General features: G+C 51.4%; 1 protein-coding gene across 2 annotated transcripts in view; it reads left to right on the top strand.

The window, feature by feature from the left end:
- Positions 1–18,751: 18,751 nt before the first annotated feature.
- LOC141153226 (UAP56-interacting factor-like) overlaps positions 18,752–19,596 on the top strand; it is a 95,784-nt gene continuing 94,939 nt past the window's right edge. For both annotated transcript variants that reach the window (XM_073637929.1, XM_073637928.1), the window contains exon 1: positions 18,752–19,078. In XM_073637929.1, coding sequence (XP_073494030.1) covers positions 19,009–19,078 — 70 coding nt within the window. In that variant the 5' untranslated portion in view covers positions 18,752–19,008. The remainder of the gene's footprint in view (positions 19,079–19,596) is intronic.

The following is a 19,596-nucleotide window of genomic DNA, read 5'->3' as shown; positions in this document are numbered from 1 at the left end:
TGGGGTGATGATGCTCCACGCTCTGTCAGACAGTGGAGCTGGCAGTTGCTGAGGTGATGACAGAGACGCGCTGCAGAGACTGAAGCAGCGGGGAACGAGGAGCGGTAAGTATGTATTTATTTATTTATTTTTGTAAATCAGTGAGTACTGATAGTACTGGAGGACTGGGGCTGCATTTTACCCTATGGTGGGGGCTGCCTTTTAGCCTATGGGGGGCTGCATTATACTGCATACAGAACCATGGGGAGTTCATTATACTGTGTGGAGGGCCATGGGGAATGCATTATACTGTGTGGAGGGCCATGGGGAGTTCATTATACTGTGTGGAGGGCCATGGGGAGTTCATTATACTGTGTACAGGACCATGGGGAGCGCATTATACTGTGTGGAGGACCATGGGGAGTTCATTATACTGTGTGGAGGACCATGGGGAGTGCATTATACTGTGTGCAGGACCATGGGGAGTGCATTATACTGTGTGGAGGACCATGGGGAGTGCATTATACTGTGTGCAGGACCATGGGGAGTGCATTATACTGCGTGGAGGACCATGGGGAGTGCATTATACTGCGTGGAGGACCATGGGGAGTGCATTATAATGTGTGCAGGACCTTAGGGACTGCATTATACTGTGTGGAGGACCATAGGGACTGCATAATACTGTGTGGAGGACCATGAGGAGTTCATTATTGTTATGCACACGCCCGGACTGACTGGCGTGTGCGGGTGTTGTGGTTCCACTGGACCATGGACCGGAGAGTGCCTGGAGGGGCGTGACTAAGTATCTGGCCGATCCGACCAAGGTGGCACGACGGCATACGACGCCAGTGCACCAGGGAGAAACCGGGCAGAGGGACCAGGTGCTACTCCAGGTCAAACTCCGGACACGGGGGTTGACCCACACTGGGATTACTGGAACAGGCAGGTTAGGCTGGCACAGACTGGTGGATGTAAGCAAACACGGCAGGTATGCAGATGGGTGGATACAGGCGAGTATGCAGGCAGGGAGGTACTGGCCGAAAGGACGGGCTGGAGCACAGTGTAACATACCTGGCGGCGTCCTTGCATGGTGGTCCATCTCCCACTGTGCAAGAGAGCGCACTTGATCTCCTGTCCAGAGTGTCTCTCTGGCTTCCCTCCATGCTGTCTGTTTGTGTCTGTCTCTGCTGCTTAAGGGCGGCGCCCGATCACTTCCTGCTTTTTGTACCTGCTGTGGGTCACACCCCTTGTGCGTCCTCAGCCTATTGCTGTCTGACACTTGGTATATAGCTCAGCAGCTCCCTTCTATCCCTGCCTGAGCATAAGTGTTTCCTTCAGTGTGTGCTTGCACTCTGAAGGTGCCAGGTCCCGTTCTTTGTTTCCTTGTCTGCCTTTCCTGGAGGCTGTATTTCCAGGCCTGTCTGAACTTAGTCCTGTATGTCTCCTGCTTTGCGGTATTAGTTCCCGTGTCTGAACTAAGTCCTGTATGTCTCCTGCTTTTCGGTATTAGTTCCCGTGTCTGAACTGAGTCCTGTATGTCTCCTGCTTTTTGTATCAGTTCCCGTGTCTGAACTGAGTCCTGTATGTCTCCTGCTTTTTGTATCAGTTTCCGTGTCTGAACTGAGTCCTGTATTTCTCCTGCTTTGCGGTATTAGTTCCCGTGTCTGAACTTGTCCTGTATGTCTCCTGCTTTTTGTATCAGTTCCCGTGTCTGAACTGAGTCCTGTATGTCTCCTGCTTTTTGTATCAGTTCCCGTGTCTGAACTGAGTCCTGTATGTCTCCTGCTTTGCGGTATCAGCTCCCGTGTCTGAACTGTGTCCTGTATGTCTCCTGCTTTGCGGTATTAGTTCCCGTGTCTGAACTAAGTCCTGTATGTCTCCTGCTTTGCGGTATTAGTTCCCGTGTCTGAACTGAGTCCTTTCTGTGTTCTCTTGTCTGTCCTGTCTGAACACGCTCCTAGCCTGTTCCTCTCGCCTTCTAGTGGCCGATTTCCTAGACCCGCTCCTGTGTCTGGTCTGTCCTGTCTGAACACGCTCCTTGCCTGTTCGTTCCGCCTCTCTGGGGGCCGTATTCCCAGACCCGCTCCTGTATCCCTCTGCAGTGTCGGTCTTCTCCGTACACTCAGTTCCAGTCTGAACTCTCTCCTGTCCTTTACCTGTTTTGCCTCTATGTCCGTTCCCTTCCTTTTTCTGCAGAGTCTGAACTCGTACCTAACTCCTGCTTGTTGTCTCTGCAAGTACTGTGTGAGTATCTGGCTCTGTCTTTCCCTTCCTGTCTGTTCCGTGTGAACAGAGCCCTGTCCTCCCTGCTCAGCCTTGTCTGCACTCTAGCTGTGCTTGCCTGTAACCCTCTGCCTGTATTGTTCCTGAGTCCCGGTGTGTACTGGGTCCTATCCCGCCTGTGTTCCTGCCTGCTAGTGCCTCCCTGTCTGCACTCTAGCTGTGCTTGCCTTTACCCCCCTGCCTGCATACCCGCCTGCCTGCATACCCGCCTGCCTGCATACCAGTCTGTGTGCCAGCCTACCAGCCTGTTCCTGTATTCCCCTGTGTGGGTCAACAGCCGTGTCCGGGGTCTGTCCTGGAGTAGCACCTGGTCCCTCTGCTCGGTTCCTCCTTGGTGCACTGGCGTCGTATGCCGTCGTGCGACCTTGGTCGGATCGGGTGAATACTTAGTCACGCCCCTCCAGGCATTCACTCTCCGGCACGGTCCAGTGGAATCACTACCAATCCCACGCACACGCCGCTTAGCCCGGGCGTGTGCATAACAGCATGCTCAGGCCATGGTTCCCGTTGAGCCCCACGGCCTTCGCTCTCTGAGAAGTTTTTCCAGCGAATACATGCATTAAAATAAATAAATAATTTTTTTTTCCCTTAGCTGAGTTCCAGGCGAATTACGCACCGTCCAGATGGATCTATCAGCTCTCGTTCCTGCGGATCCGCCACGTTACTATGGGGATCCAAGACAGTGTCGTGCATTTGTGGAGCAATGCATGTTACACTTTAAGGCCTACCCTCTTTATTTTCCTTCCGATTGGGCTAAAGTGGCCTTTATGATGTCTTACCTGGCGGGTGATGCCTTGGAATGGATCAACCCCCTATATGAAACACAGGATCCGATCCTCCGGGACCTAATGGCCTTCCTGGTGGCCTTTCTAATGGTCTTCGATGATCCTAACCCGGAGGCTCCTGCTGAAGCTTCACTTCCCAATATCCCGGAGCAGCCCCAATGGGTAATGTGTGTGGGTAGCGCAATAGTCCTCCAGCCCAATGAGACTACTGCCCACCCAGAATCCTCTCAGGGTGACTACGCTTTCCGGAATACTTCTCTCAACCTCAAGAGGCAGTCCAGACGTGCTAGACTTAGAGGCAAGCCGTCACGCCAGGGCCTGTCCTCCCTGAGACCTCCTGACCCCAACCTTGAAGTCCCTACTGAAGCTTCATCTCCCTGTATCCCGGAGAAACCCCAATGGGTAGTGTGCGTGGGTAGTGCACCAGTTCTCCTGCCCGAAGAGACTTCTGCCCATCCAGACTCCACACAGGAGAACTTCCTGCACCCGGCATCAGATGCTTCTCTCTCTTTAACCGGTGTGCATGTCCAAGGATGCTCCAAAGCTGTGGTTACCTCTGAGTCTGTGCACCTCTACTACCTGGCGGAGGATCCCCTGTTGCCTCCTGAATCCTCCGGGATACCACTCGATGACAAATGGAGAGAGACTTCTCTACACCCGGTACTCAATACTTTGTCCGCTTCGTCCTGTGAGCCTGACAATGGGTACCCCAAAGTGGTAGTTACCTCCGAGTCTCTACACCCCTCCGACCAGGCGGAGGATCTCCAGTTGTCTCCTGAACCCTTCGGGGTGCTACCTGGTAGCGAAAGGACAGAGACTCTCCTATACTCTGTACCTGATACCTCGCTCGCTTCGTCCAGTGAGTCCAACCTAGTGTACTCCGAAGCAGAGGTTACTCCTGAGTCTCTACACCCCTCCGACCAGGCGGAGGACCTCCAGTTGTGTTCAGAATCCTTCGGGGTGCCACCTGGTGGTGAATGGACAGAGACTTTCCTATACTCTGTACCTGATACCTCGCTCGCTTCGTCCAGTGAGTCCAACCTAGTGTACTCCGAAGCAGAGGTTACTCCTGAGTCTCTACACCCCTCCGACCAGGCGGAGGACCTCCAGTTGTGTTCAGAATCCTTCGGGGTGCCACCTGGTGGTGAATGGACAGAGACTTTCCTATATCCTGTACCTGATACCTCGCTCGCTTCGTCCAGTGAGTCCAACCTAGTGTACTCCGAAGCAGAGGTTACTCCCGAGTCTCTACACCCCTCCGACCAGGCGGAGGACCTCCAGTTGTGTTCAGAACCCTTCGGGGTGCCACCTGGTGGTGAATGGACAGAGACTTTCCTATACTCGGTACCCGATACCTCGCCTGCTTCCTCCAGTGAGTCCGACCTAGTGTACTCTGAAGCAGTTGTTTTCTCTGAGCCTCTGCACTCTTCTGACCCGGCGGAGGACCTCCAGTTGTTTCCTGAATCCTCCGGGGTACCACCAGATAACAAAGAGACAGTGACTTTTCCTCATTATGTACCTGATAACCCGTCTATTTTTTCCTGTGAGCTTGACAAGATGTACCTCGAAGCAGAGATTACCCTCAAGTCTCTGTCCCCCTCCAACCCAGTGAACGACTGGTCCTCGAATTCCCTGCGGAAGATTCTGGCAGGCCTGAAGAAGAGGGGGCGTAAGGGGGGAGGTACTGTAACATACCTGGCGGCGTCCTTGCATGGTGGTCCATCTCCCACTGTGCAAGAGAGCGCACTTGATCTCCTGTCCAGAGTGTCTCTCTGGCTTCCCTCCATGCTGTCTGTTTGTGTCTGTCTCTGCTGCTTAAGGGCGGCGCCCGATCACTTCCTGCTTTTTGTACCTGCTGTGGGTCACACCCCTTGTGCGTCCTCAGCCTATTGCTGTCTGACACTTGGTATATAGCTCAGCAGCTCCCTTCTATCCCTGCCTGAGCATAAGTGTTTCCTTCAGTGTGTGCTTGCACTCTGAAGGTGCCAGGTCCCGTTCTTTGTTTCCTTGTCTGCCTTTCCTGGAGGCTGTATTTCCAGGCCTGTCTGAACTTAGTCCTGTATGTCTCCTGCTTTGCGGTATTAGTTCCCGTGTCTGAACTAAGTCCTGTATGTCTCCTGCTTTTCGGTATTAGTTCCCGTGTCTGAACTGAGTCCTGTATGTCTCCTGCTTTTTGTATCAGTTCCCGTGTCTGAACTGAGTCCTGTATGTCTCCTGCTTTTTGTATCAGTTTCCGTGTCTGAACTGAGTCCTGTATTTCTCCTGCTTTGCGGTATTAGTTCCCGTGTCTGAACTTGTCCTGTATGTCTCCTGCTTTTTGTATCAGTTCCCGTGTCTGAACTGAGTCCTGTATGTCTCCTGCTTTTTGTATCAGTTCCCGTGTCTGAACTGAGTCCTGTATGTCTCCTGCTTTGCGGTATCAGCTCCCGTGTCTGAACTGTGTCCTGTATGTCTCCTGCTTTGCGGTATTAGTTCCCGTGTCTGAACTAAGTCCTGTATGTCTCCTGCTTTGCGGTATTAGTTCCCGTGTCTGAACTGAGTCCTTTCTGTGTTCTCTTGTCTGTCCTGTCTGAACACGCTCCTAGCCTGTTCCTCTCGCCTTCTAGTGGCCGATTTCCTAGACCCGCTCCTGTGTCTGGTCTGTCCTGTCTGAACACGCTCCTTGCCTGTTCGTTCCGCCTCTCTGGGGGCCGTATTCCCAGACCCGCTCCTGTATCCCTCTGCAGTGTCGGTCTTCTCCGTACACTCAGTTCCAGTCTGAACTCTCTCCTGTCCTTTACCTGTTTTGCCTCTATGTCCGTTCCCTTCCTTTTTCTGCAGAGTCTGAACTCGTACCTAACTCCTGCTTGTTGTCTCTGCAAGTACTGTGTGAGTATCTGGCTCTGTCTTTCCCTTCCTGTCTGTTCCGTGTGAACAGAGCCCTGTCCTCCCTGCTCAGCCTTGTCTGCACTCTAGCTGTGCTTGCCTGTAACCCTCTGCCTGTATTGTTCCTGAGTCCCGGTGTGTACTGGGTCCTATCCCGCCTGTGTTCCTGCCTGCTAGTGCCTCCCTGTCTGCACTCTAGCTGTGCTTGCCTTTACCCCCCTGCCTGCATACCCGCCTGCCTGCATACCCGCCTGCCTGCATACCAGTCTGTGTGCCAGCCTACCAGCCTGTTCCTGTATTCCCCTGTGTGGGTCAACAGCCGTGTCCGGGGTCTGTCCTGGAGTAGCACCTGGTCCCTCTGCTCGGTTCCTCCTTGGTGCACTGGCGTCGTATGCCGTCGTGCGACCCTGGTCGGATCGGGTGAATACTTAGTCACGCCCCTCCAGGCATTCACTCTCCGGCACGGTCCAGTGGAATCACTACCAATCCCACGCACACGCCGCTTAGCCCGGGCGTGTGCATAACACACAGAAAGGTTAAGACCCAGTACAGACTGGGTCACAGAACCGCAGATGCGGTAGACAACCACAGCAGAGAGGGAACGCCCGAAGCGGTGGGCAAGAACAGAGCAGGACGGGGCTGCAGGAGCAGCGAGCACAAGCAGGGCAGGACAGGACTGCCGGAGCAGCGGGCAGAAGCAGGGCAGGACAGGACTGCCGGAGCAGCGGGCAGAAGCAGGGCAGGACAGGACTGCCGGAGCAGCGGGCAGAAGCAGGGCAGGACAGGACTGCCGGAGCAGCGGGCAGAAGCAGGGCAGGACAGGACTGCCGGAGCAGCAGGCAGAAGCAGGGCAGGACAGGACTGCCGGAGCAGCGGGCAGAAGCAGGGCAGGACAGGACTGCCGGAGCAGTGAGCAAAAGGGTCAGAGCTGAGCAAGGCTGCCGGAGCAGTGAGCAAAAGGGTCAGAGCGGAGCAAGGCTGCCGGAGCAGTGAGCAAGGAGTCAGAGCAGGACAGACAGGGCTCTGTTCACACGGAACAGACAGGAAGGGAAAGGCAGAGCCAGATACCCACAGGGTATTTGCAGTGAAGTAGCAAGTGGACCACAAACTCACAAACGGGAGTACAGAGACAACAAGCAGGAGTTAGGTACGAGTACAGACTCTGCAGAAAAAGGAAAGGAACGGACATAGAGGCAAAACAGGTAAAGGATAGGAGAGAGTTCAGACTGGAACTGAGTGTACGGAAGAGACCGACACTGCAGCGGGATACAGGAGCGGGTCTGGGAATACGGCCCCCAGAGAGGCGGGACGAACAGGCAAGGAGCGTGTTCAGACAGGACAGACAAGATACAGGAACGGATCTAGGTAATCGGCCCCTAGAAGGCGGGAGGAACAGGCTCGGAGCGTGTTCAGACAGGCCTGGAAATACAGCCTCCAGGAAAGGCAGCAGGCAAGAGTACACAGACAGGACTCAGTTCAGACACGGGAACTGATACCGCAAGGCAGGAGACATAGACAGGACTCAGTTCAGACACGGGAACTGATACTGCAAGACAGGAGAAATAGACAGGACTCAGTTCAGACAGGAACAGATACCGCAAGGCAGGGACACAAACAGGACTCTGTTCAGACGGGAACAGATACCGCAAGGCAGAGACACAAACAGGACTCTGTTCAGACGGGAACAGATACCGCAAGGTACAGACAGGCAGATCTAGGAATACGGCCCCTAGAAGGCGAAAGAACAGGCAAGAAGCGTGTTCACAAGAACAGACCACAGTTCAGACACAGAACTGGAAAACAGGATAGGACCTGGCATGTCAGAGACAAAAAGCTGACTGACAGGACACAATGCTCAGGCGCCATCTTGAGGAAGAAGGTGGTATAAATACCCAAAGATGGACAGCAATAGGCTGAAGGTGCAACAGGGGCGTGTCCGCAGCAGGTACAAGAAACAGGAAGTTCAGCGGGCGTCGCCCTATGCAGCCAAAACAGACAAACAGACAGCAAGGAGGGAAGCCAGAGAGACATTCTGGACTGGAGATCAAGTGCGCGCTCTTGCACAGTGGGAGATGGACCACCATGCAAGGACGCCGCCAGGTATGTTACAGTACCCCGCCCCTTACGCCCCCTCTTCTTCAGGCCTGCCAGAATCTTCCGCAGGGAATTCGAGGACCAGTCGTTCACTTCAAGGAGATCACTTCCACTGTCCACAGGAAAAATTGATCTCATCTGGTTAGCTAGGATGCTACCTCCTATCCAGCCATCCTTAGCAACAGACGAAACGGGTGGAGTACCAGGAACAGCACACAAGGAAGTCTCTCTCCACATATTTTCAGGTGGCACCCCAGAGGGTACAGGAGACAACTGGAAGTCCTTCACCGGGTTGGAGGGGGACAGAGACTTGGGGGTAATCTCTGCTTCGAGGTACATCTTGTCAAGCTCACAGGAAGAAATAGACGGGTTATCAGGTACGTAATGAGGAAAAGTCACTGTCTCTTTGTTATCTGGTGGTACCCCGGAGAATTCAGGAAACAACTGGAGGTCCTCCGCCGGGTCAGAAGAGTGCAGAGGCTCAGAGAAAACATCTGCTTCAGAGTACACTAGGTCGGACTCACTGGAGGAAGCAGGCGAGATATCGGGTACCGAGTATAGGAAAGTCTCTGTCCATTCACCACCAGGTGGCACCCCGAAGGGTTCTGGAGACAACTGGAGGTCCTCCGCCTGGTCAGAGGGGTGTAGAGACTCAAGGGTAACCTCTGCTTCAGAGTACACAAGGTCGGACTCACTGGACGAAGCAAGCGAGGTATCAGATCCAGGATATAGGAAAGTCTCTGTCCATTCACCACCAGGTGGCACCCCGAAGGGTTCTGGAGACAACTGGAGGTCCTCCGCCTGGTCGGAGGGGTGTAGAGACTCGGGAGTAACCTCTGCTTCGGAGTACACTAGGTTGGACTCACTGGACGAAGCGAGCGAGGTATCAGGTACAGAGTAAAGGAGAGTCTCTGTCCTTTCGCTACCAGGTAGCACCCCGAAGGGTTCTGGAGACAACTGGAGGTCCTCCGCCTGGTCGGAGGGGTGTAGAGACTCGGAAGTAACCTCTGCTTCGGAGTACACTAGGTTGGACTCACTGGACGAAGCGAGCGAGGTATCAGGTACAGAGTATAGGAGAGTCTCTGTCCTTTCGCTACCAGGTAGCACCCCGAAGGGTTCTGGAGACAACTGGAGGTCCTCCGCCTGGTCGGAGGGGTGTAGAGACTCGGGGGTAACTACCACTTTGGGGTACCGATTGTCAGGCTCACAGGACGAAGCGGACAAAGTATCGAGTACCGAGTGTAGAGAAGTCTCTCTCCATTTGTCATCGAGTGGTATCCCGGAGGATTCAGGAGGCAACAGGGGGTCCTCCGCCAGGTAGTAGAGGTGCACAGACTCAAAGGTAACCACAGCTTTGGAGCATCCTTGGACATGCACACCGGTTAAAGTGGGTGAAGCATCTGATGCCGGGTGCAGGAAGTTCTCCTGTGTGGAGTCTGGATGGGCAGAAGTCTCTTCAGGCAGGAGAACCGGAGCACTACCCACGCACATTACCCGTTGGGGCTTCTCCGGGATACAGGGAGATGAAGCTTCAGTAGGGACTTCAAGGTTGGGGTCAGGAGGTCTCAGGGAGGACAGACCCTGGCGTGACGGCTTGCCTCTACGTCTAGCACGTCTGGACTGCCTCTTGAGGTTGGGAGAAGTATTCCGGAAAGCGTAGTCACCCTGTGAGGATTCTGGGTGGGCAGTAGTCTCATTGGGCTGGAGGACTATTGCGCTACCCACACACATTACCCATCGGGGCTGCTCCGGGATATTGGGAGGTGAAGCTTCAGCAGGAGCCTCCGGGTTAGGATCATCGAAGACCATTAGAAAGGCCACCAGGAAGGCCATTAGGTCCAGGAGGATCGGATCCTGTGTTTCATATAGGGGGTTGATCCATTCCAAGGCATCACCCGCCAGGTAAGACATAATGAATGCCACCTTAACCCGATCGGTGGGAAAACATAGAGGGTAGAACTTGAAGTGTAGCATGCATTGCTCCACAAATGCACGACCTTGTCTTGGATCCCCATAGTAACGTGGCGGATCCGCAGGAACGAGAGCAGATAGATCCATCTGGACGGGTGCGTAATTCGCCTGGAATTCAGCTGAGAAAAAAAAAAAATTTTTTATTTATTTATTTATTTTTAATGCATGTATTCGCTGAAAAACTTCTCAGAGAGCGAAGGCCGTGGGGCTCAACGGGAACCATGGCCTGAGCATGCTGTTATGCACACGCCCGGACTGACTGGCGTGTGCGGGTGTTGTGGTTCCACTGGACCATGGACCGGAGAGTGCCTGGAGGGGCGTGACTAAGTATCTGGCCGATCCGAAAAAGGTGGCACGACGGCATACGACGCCAGTGCACCAGGGAGAAACCGGGCAGAGGGACCAGGTGCTACTCCAGGTCAAACTCCGGACACGGGGGTTGACCCACACTGGGATTACTGGAACAGGCAGGTTAGGCTGGCACAGACTGGTGGATGTAAGCAAACACGGCAGGTATGCAGATGGGTGGATGCAGGCGAGTATGCAGGCAGGGAGGTACTGGCCGAAAGGACGGGCTGGAGCACAGAAAGGTTAAGACCCAGTACAGACTGGGTCACAGAACCGCAGATGCGGTAGACAACCACAGCAGAGAGGGAACGCCCGAAGCGGTGGGCAAGAACAGAGCAGGACGGGGCTGCAGGAGCAGCGAGCACAAGCAGGGCAGGACAGGACTGCCGGAGCAGCGGGCAGAAGCAGGGCAGGACAGGACTGCCGGAGCAGCGGGCAGAAGCAGGGCAGGACAGGACTGCCGGAGCAGCGGGCAGAAGCAGGGCAGGACAGGACTGCCGGAGCAGCGGGCAGAAGCAGGGCAGGACAGGACTGCCGGAGCAGCGGGCAGAAGCAGGGCAGGACAGGACTGCCGGAGCAGCGGGCAGAAGCAGGGCAGGACAGGACTGCCGGAGCAGCGGGCAGAAGCAGGGCAGGACAGGACTGCCGGAGCAGCGGGCAGAAGCAGGGCAGGACAGGACTGCCGGAGCAGTGAGCAAAAGGGTCAGAGTGGAGCAAGGCTGCCGGATCAGTGAGCAAAAGGGTCAGAGCGGAGCAAGGCTGCCGGAGCAGTGAGCAAGGAGTCAGAGCAGGACAGACAGGGCTCTGTTCACACGGAACAGACAGGAAGGGAAAGGCAGAGCCAGATACCCACAGGGTATTTGCAGTGAAGTAGCAAGTGGACCACAAACTCACAAACGGGAGTACAGAGACAACAAGCAGGAGTTAGGTACGAGTACAGACTCTGCAGAAAAAGGAAAGGAACGGACATAGAGGCAAAACAGGTAAAGGATAGGAGAGAGTTCAGACTGGAACTGAGTGTACGGAAGAGACCAACACTGCAGCGGGATACAGGAGCGGGTCTGGGAATACGGCCCCCAGAGAGGCGGGACGAACAGGCAAGGAGCGTGTTCAGACAGGACAGACAAGATACAGGAACGGATCTAGGTAATCGGCCCCTAGAAGGCGGGAGGAACAGGCTCGGAGCGTGTTCAGACAGGCCTGGAAATACAGCCTCCAGGAAAGGCAGCAGGCAAGAGTACACAGACAGGACTCAGTTCAGACACGGGAACTGATACCGCAAGGCAGGAGACATAGACAGGACTCAGTTCAGACACGGGAACTGATACTGCAAGACAGGAGAAATAGACAGGACTCAGTTCAGACAGGAACAGATACCGCAAGGCAGGGACACAAACAGGACTCTGTTCAGACGGGAACAGATACCGCAAGGCAGAGACACAAACAGGACTCTGTTCAGACGGGAACAGATACCGCAAGGTACAGACAGGCAGATCTAGGAATACGGCCCCTAGAAGGCGAAAGAACAGGCAAGAAGCGTGTTCACAAGAACAGACCACAGTTCAGACACAGAACTGGAAAACAGGATAGGACCTGGCATGTCAGAGACAAAAAGCCGACTGACAGGACACAATGCTCAGGCGCCATCTTGAGGAAGAAGGTGGTATAAATACCCAAAGATGGACAGCAATAGGCTGAAGGTGCAACAGGGGTGTGTCCGCAGCAGGTACAAGAAACAGGAAGTTCAGCGGGCGTCGCCCTATGCAGCCAAAACAGACAGCAAGGAGGGAAGCCAGAGAGACATTCTGGACTGGAGATCAAGTGCGCGCTCTTGCACAGTGGGAGATGGACCACCATGCAAGGACGCCGCCAGGTATGTTACAATTATACTGTGTGGAGGACCATGGGGAGTGCATTATACTGTGTGCAGGACCATGGCGAGTGCATTATACTGTGTGCAGGACCATGTTGAGTGCATTATACTGTGTGGAGGACCATGGCGAGTACATTATACTGTGTGGAGGACCATGTCGAGTGCATTATACTCAGTAGAGTGTGGAGAGGTGTGGGGGCCATTATACTGTATGTAGGCCCACTATACTGCATGGAAGGCTGTGTGGGGATCACAGTTGGGGGATTATACTGTGTTGGGGTCACCATACTTTGCCCTGGGAGTTGAGGTGGGGTACAGTAGGCAGGGCTGTGGAGTCAGTAAGCCAAACCTCCGACTCCTCAATTTCCATGACACCGACTCCACGACTCCGACTCCCTCATTCATGGCTCATGTTTAAGTGATAAATTTACTGTAGCACAGATTCATCTCAGCTAAAAGTCTAGACCCTTAGATCAGGATCAGGACAGACATTTATAGGACATATCATAACTTTCCCAAATTCTTATGAAAAAAATATTCCCCACAAACTGCATTGAACTACTGTACCCAATTTATTATATATTTTAGGAGTCTGTCCATTTTATACCGACTCCCACTCCACAGCCCTGACAGTAGGGTCATTACACTGTGCATGTAGAGGCTAATGAGGAGGAATGCACCATGGGGGTATCATACTGTGTTAAGGGGGGGGGGACACTTTTGTTGGCATCACATTTTATGGGGCAATGAAAGAGGAATCTAGGACTCCAGCAAGGAAGAAAATTGCTATGCTGGAAAGTTGTGAGATCTGCTCTTCTGTGCCCCCAACAATTATTTTCATTTTTTTTGGGGGGGGGAGGGGGGGGCAATTAGAACTTCTGCTATGGGGCCCCATGATTCCTATGTACGCAGGTCTCAGCTGTAAACTGTGCACGTCCCATGGGCTACATTTCCACAATGAGTATTTGGTGAGATTTTGATGTTGCAGATGTTCTGCACCTACTAGGTAAATTAAAGAAGTTGTCCAGTACTTTATATTACCCCCCCCCCCCCAATGTATCCCCCCGGGGCACTTAAGGATTTTTGTAAATACCTTACGTTGCTGTTTCTGCCTGTGAGCGACGATATCCTTGGCCGCTTACAGGCATCACATGACCCCGCGCTGACGTCACGACAAGTGAGGCGTGACTCAGTGCTGGGTTACCCCCCGCGTCACAACCAGCATCCACAGCACGCTTTCCCAATGAATGGGGAGAGGCAGAGCGCACGGTGGATACCGGGTGTGACGCGGGGGTAACCCCACCCACAGCCTGGCAGCCACCGTGGAACGCAGAAGAGGGAGCCTTGGCTGATGCCAGCACTTGTCGTGACATCAGCGGATGTCAGAGCCGGCTGCAGCCGGGGGTCACGTGATGCCTGTGAGCGGCCACCGATAGCGCCGCTCACAGGCAGTATCTGCAATGTAAGCTAATTACAAAAATCCTTAGGGGCCCAGGGGGGATACATTGGGGGGGGGGTAATATATTTTTTACAAGCATTTTTCACGCTGTGGTTTTTTCTCTTCTTGGTATATCATTTTAAATTAAGCTGATTTGTTTTTGATATTTTCTAATATTTGGCTTTGACAAAACGTGATTGATGCAGTCAGGGCCGGCTCCAGGTTTTTCTGGGCCCCGGGCGAAAGAGTCTCAGTGGGCCCTTTTAACACATACACGATTCATGATGCACAGATACGGCGGAGAAATATATATATATATATATATATTTATTTATTACACATGGCCCAGCCTGCCCCCTCATCCTTCACATACGCAGACATATGCGTGCGCACACACGGTACGCAGACACACGCACGCACACACGGTACGCAGACACACGCACGCACACACGGTACGCAGACACACGCACGCACACACGGTACGCAGACATATGCACGCACACACGGTACGCAGACATATGCACGCACACACGGTACGCAGACATATGCACGCACACGGTACGCAGACATATGCGTGCGCACACACGGTACGCAGACATATGCGTGCGCACACACGGTACGCAGACATATGCGTGCGCACACACGGTACGCAGACATATGCGTGCGCACACACGGTACGCAGACATATGCGTGCGCACACACGGTACGCAGACATATGCGCGCGCACACACGGTACGCAGACATATGCGCGCACACACGGTACGCAGACATATGCGTGCGCACACACGGTACGCAGACATATGCGTGCGCACACACGGTACGCAGACACACGCACACACGGTACGCAGACATATGCACGCACACACGGTACGCAGACATATGCACGCACACACGGTACGCAGACATATGCGTGCGCACACACGGTACGCAGACATATGCGCGCGCACACACGGTACGCAGACATAAGCGTGCGCACACACGGTACGCAGACATATGCGTGCGCACACACGGTACGCAGACATATGTACACATACAGACATACACATAGATAAAAAAAAAATATATATATACACAGTCATACACACTGACATTCACATACATGCACTCACACAGACCCATTACTAATATTTTTAATATGGGGATTGGGGAAGCCTCACTCACCTGTCCCCGGTCCAGTGTCCTGTCCAGCAGCTCCTCGGGTATGGGGCAGTGCAGGGCCCCCGGCGTGTCACAGACTTCATGGCCCTGGAACATCAGAGGGGCCCACTTGCGGTCGGGTCCGGGCCCCTCCCGCCCATCTGTGCAGGACCTCCGCTCCGACGGTGTTTGATTGCCGGCACTCCCCCCAGACATGGCCGCGCGCTGTCCGGCTGTGTCTGCTAGTAATGACGCGGCAGGAGCGACACACAAGCACAATTAAAGGTGCAGTGCCGTCGACCCTGCCGTGTCATTACTAGCAGACACAGCCGGACAGCGCGCGGCCATGTCTGGGGGAAGTGCCGGCAATCAAGCAGCGCCTGCGTCCCTGAACAGGTGCCGAGGAAGCGGCCAGGGCCCCGACAGTGAGTGGGCGGGTGGGTGTGTGGGCCCGGCCCCGACAGTGAGTGGGCGGGTGGGTGTGTGGGGCTGGGCCCCTCTGATTTTCCAGGGCCCCGGCACTTGCCTGGGTACGCCGGGTGCTGACGCCGGCCCTGGATGCAGTCATGTGTGGATTATATGCATTATTTACATACAGATTTTTGCATCTAATGCAATTCTATGGGGTAAATACGCACTTAAAACTAAGCGTACCTGCAAGAGAAATTTACATGTTGGGATCTCAAAAATACACCATACGTCATGTAAAAAAAAAGCAGAGGGAAGGAGACTTTTAGAGATTCCATTCATTTTGCTGGAACTGTAAGACGCTGCATTTTTTTGCGCAGACAAAAGACGCAACACCAAAAACTCATTGTGGGAACTCAACCTAGTGAATAGGAGAAGGGCATATAAGAAAACGAAATGAATATCAGGTCCAGCACACTGATGAAAAAGGGTCTGCATGAACTCGTACTTCTCACCTTGCCGATCTCCCACCACTGCCTCCTCCATCCCCAGCCAGTCTCTGTATCCTGGCCACCAGCCATGACATTTCGACCCAGACATGTAACCACTGCAGACAATCACTGGTGACCTCAGTGGTGTCTGCTTCATATCTGGGTCAAAATGTTATTGCTGAGGCCAGGATACAGAGACCTGTGTGATACCTGGTTGCATGGGAGCGGATTGATAAGATGACAATTACATAGTATGGTATCTTATATCATTCTAAGCTTTTGGTAAAATAATATTTGAGGCTCCGGATATCTTGGTGGAGGGAGGAAATATCACCCTATAAGTGGGTCCTCACCTAACATGTGCCATTTATAATACTGTCATCTTCTAATGTGACCGAGGATCCTCCTCAATTACTAAGGACTGGGTACAAGTGACCTCTGCACAATCTTTAGCGGTGGCCCCCAACCAGTGCTTCATAAGCAGATTCTAACTCTTCAACAATGCTAGCGTGGATGTGGATGGCGTAATACCAGTGTCAGTTTTCAACCTTTAATATTTGAGTGCAAATTCATTTTTCCTTCTTTCACTACAATTTATTTTATTTTTTTTAAATACGGTATTATACAGTGGTGGCCAAAAGTATTGGCACCCCTGCAATTCTGTCAGATAATACCCAGTTTCTTCCTGAAAATGATTGCAATCACAAATTCTTTGGTATTATTTTCTTCATTTAATTTGCTTACAAGGAAAAAACACAAAAGAGAATGAAGCAAAAATCAAATCATTGATCATTTCACACAAAACTCCAAAAATGGGCCAGACAAAAGTATTGGCACCCTCAGCCTAATACTTGGTTGCACAACCTTTAGCCAAAATAACTGCGAACAACCGCTTCCGGTAACCATCAATGAGTTTCTTACAATGCTCTGCTGGAATTGTAGACCATTCTTCTTTGGCAAACTGCTCCAGGTCCCTGATATTTGAAGGGTGTCTTCTCCAAACTGCCATTTTGAGATCTCTCCACAGGTGTTCTATGGGATTCAGGTCTGGACTCATTGCTGGCCACATTAGAAGTCTCCAGTGCTTTCTCTCAAACCATTTTATAGTGCTTTTGGAAATGTGTTTTGGGTCATTGTCCTGCTGGAAGACCCATGACCCCTGAGGGAGACCCAGCTTTCTCACACTGGGCCCTACATTATGCAGCAAAATTTGTTGGTAGTCTTCAGACTTCATAATGCCATGCACACGGTCAAGCAGTCCAGTGCCAGAGGCATTAAAGCAACCCCAAAACATCAGGGAACCTCCACCATGTTTGACTGTAGGGACCGTGTTTTTTTCTTTGAATGCCTCTTTTTTTCCCTGCATACTCTATGTTGATGCTTTTTGCCAAAAAGCTCTACTTTTGTCTCATCTGACCAGAGAACATTCTTCCAAAACGTTTTAGGCTTTCTCAGGTAAGTTTTGGCAAACTCCAGCCTGGCTTTTTTATGTCTAGGGGTAAGAAGTGGGGTCTTCCTGGGTATCCTACCATACAGTCCCTTTTCATTCAGACGCCGACGGATAGTACGGGTTGACACTGTTGTACCCTCGGACTGCAGGGCAGCTTGAACTTGTTTGGATGTTAGTCGAGGTTCTTTATCCACCATCCGCACAATCTTGCGTTGAAATCTCTCGTCAATTTTTCTTTTCCGTCCACATCTAGGGAGGTTAGCCACAGTGCCATGGGCTTTACACTTCTTGATGACACTGCGCACGGAAGACACAGGAACATTCAGGTCTTTGGAGATGGACTTGTAGCCTTGAGATTGCTCATGCTTCCTCACATTTTGGTTTCTCAAGTCCTCAGACAGTTCTTTGGTCTTCTTTCTTTTCTCCATGCTCAATGTGGTACACACAAGGACACAGGACAGAGGTTGATTCAACTTTAATCCATGTTAACTGGCTGCAAGTGTGATTTAGTTATTGCCAACACCTGTTAGGTGCCACAGGTAAGTTACAGGTGCTGTTAATTACACGAATTAGAGAAGCATCACATGATTTTTCAAACAGTGCCAATACTTTTGTCCACCCCCTTTTTTAGGTTCGGTGTGGAATTATATCCAATTTGGCTTTAGGACAATTCTTTTTGTGTTTTTTCATTGAAGACAAATTAAATGAAGATAATAATACCAAAGAATTTGTGATTGCAATCATTTTCAGGAAGAAACTGAGTATTATCTGACAGAATTGCAGGGGTGCCAATACTTTTGGCCACCACTGTATATACAGTCATGGCCGAAAGCGTTGGCACACTTGAAATTGTTTCAGAAAATGAAGTACTTCTCCCAGAAAATTATTGCAATTACACGTTTTGTTATACAATTGTTCATTTCCTTTCTTGTGTATTGAAATAACACAAAAAAACTGAGAGAAAAAAGGCAAATTTGACATAATTTCACACAAAACCCCAAAAATGGGCCAAGGAAAATTGTTTATCTGGTGTGATTTTCATATTGCCCACACCTGTTACTTGCCACAGGTGAGTTTGAACCAGCATCACATGCTTGAAACAAGTTGTTTACCCACAATTTTGGAAAGGTGCCAGCAATTTTGTCTGGCCCATTTTTAGGCTTTTGTGGGAAATTATGTCCAATTTGCCTTTTTTTTTCTCCATTTTTTTTTTTGCGTTCTTCCAATACGCAAAAAAGAAATAAACATGTGTATAACAAAATATGTGGATTTGCAATAATTTTCTGGGAGAAATACTTCATTTTCTGGAATAATTTCAAGGGTGCCAACACTTTCGGCCATGACTGTATATGTATTTTTTTTTTAATGGAGACTTGATAAATCATAAATATGCAAATATTTTGGTTGAAACTTAACAGGGGTGACAATTATACCACCCACACTGGCATTGTTGGGTACATTGAGGCCTGGAATGACTGAACACACAGGACAAGTATTAACTAGGATGTCTCCAATATCATTGGTGTGGAATAGCGCCATCTGCTGGTAACTTGCATATATTTCCCTACACTTTCCACCATGTGACAAAGGAAGTGCTCTCATTGATGTGAATAATAACAATGTATCAGTGCTTGTTACTTTGCATCTTCAGTGTCAGTGCTGCACTTCTCCCAAGTGCTTCCCTGATACACAGAAGTCCTTGTGGCTGTTCCAGCAGTGCCCATGGTCCTGGCAGTGCCTGCCCTGTAGTAGCAGCTCCATGTCCCTATTTGGCATCCTCAGCAGATGGCATGGAGCCAGGACATGCGCTGCAGCTGGGAGAGGGCACACTCGGCTCGGTGCTCAGTGGCCATTGTGCCTGATCTCAGGGAGCTCCCAGGTCAGCCATGGAGGTGGAGGAGAGTCTGTCTGAAGCTGAGGGCCAGGAGGAGAATAAGAAAATTGACATGTCCTTGGGTAGGTGACTATCACTACTGCTGTTCTACATTGTGGAAAGTTCTCAGCTGTCTTCACAAGTGTCCTATATAATGTACATGTGCTCTGGTAATGGACTGCAGTGTTATATAGGGTTGTGTAGGGACAATTACCACCCTACGTTTACACTCCACTTGATTTGCTAGATCTGAAAAAATTGGTCATAGAGCTTATCATTCATAATCTGAGCAATGTTACTATCATTAGTCATACCAAAGAAATGAGTTGGAACATATGTTGGTATAAGTGCAATGTGTAGGTGCAAGTGCACACTGGAAATTTAACAAACAGAACCTAGGATAAAAACAAAATGAGCAAATACCTTGTAGTAAGTAAATAAATGAATAGTAATAGTGCATGTAAATAACATAGGGTACTTATCCGACAACACTTAGATCAAAAGAGCGCAAGAGCCATCCTACCGCGACAAGGTGACCCAATCAGGATGGTCCTTAACTGTTGTAGTTCACCTCTCTAAGTGTCAGCAGACCTCAAAATAG

This window comes from Phyllobates terribilis, unplaced genomic scaffold (genome assembly GCF_046119375.1).
Source record: "Phyllobates terribilis strain yellow unplaced genomic scaffold, ASM4611937v1 Scaffold_7__3_contigs__length_470593459, whole genome shotgun sequence".
Taxonomy (NCBI): Eukaryota; Metazoa; Chordata; class Amphibia; order Anura; family Dendrobatidae; genus Phyllobates; species Phyllobates terribilis.
Note: the sequence above shows the minus strand (reverse complement) of the source record. Positions and strands in the feature narration are given on the sequence as shown.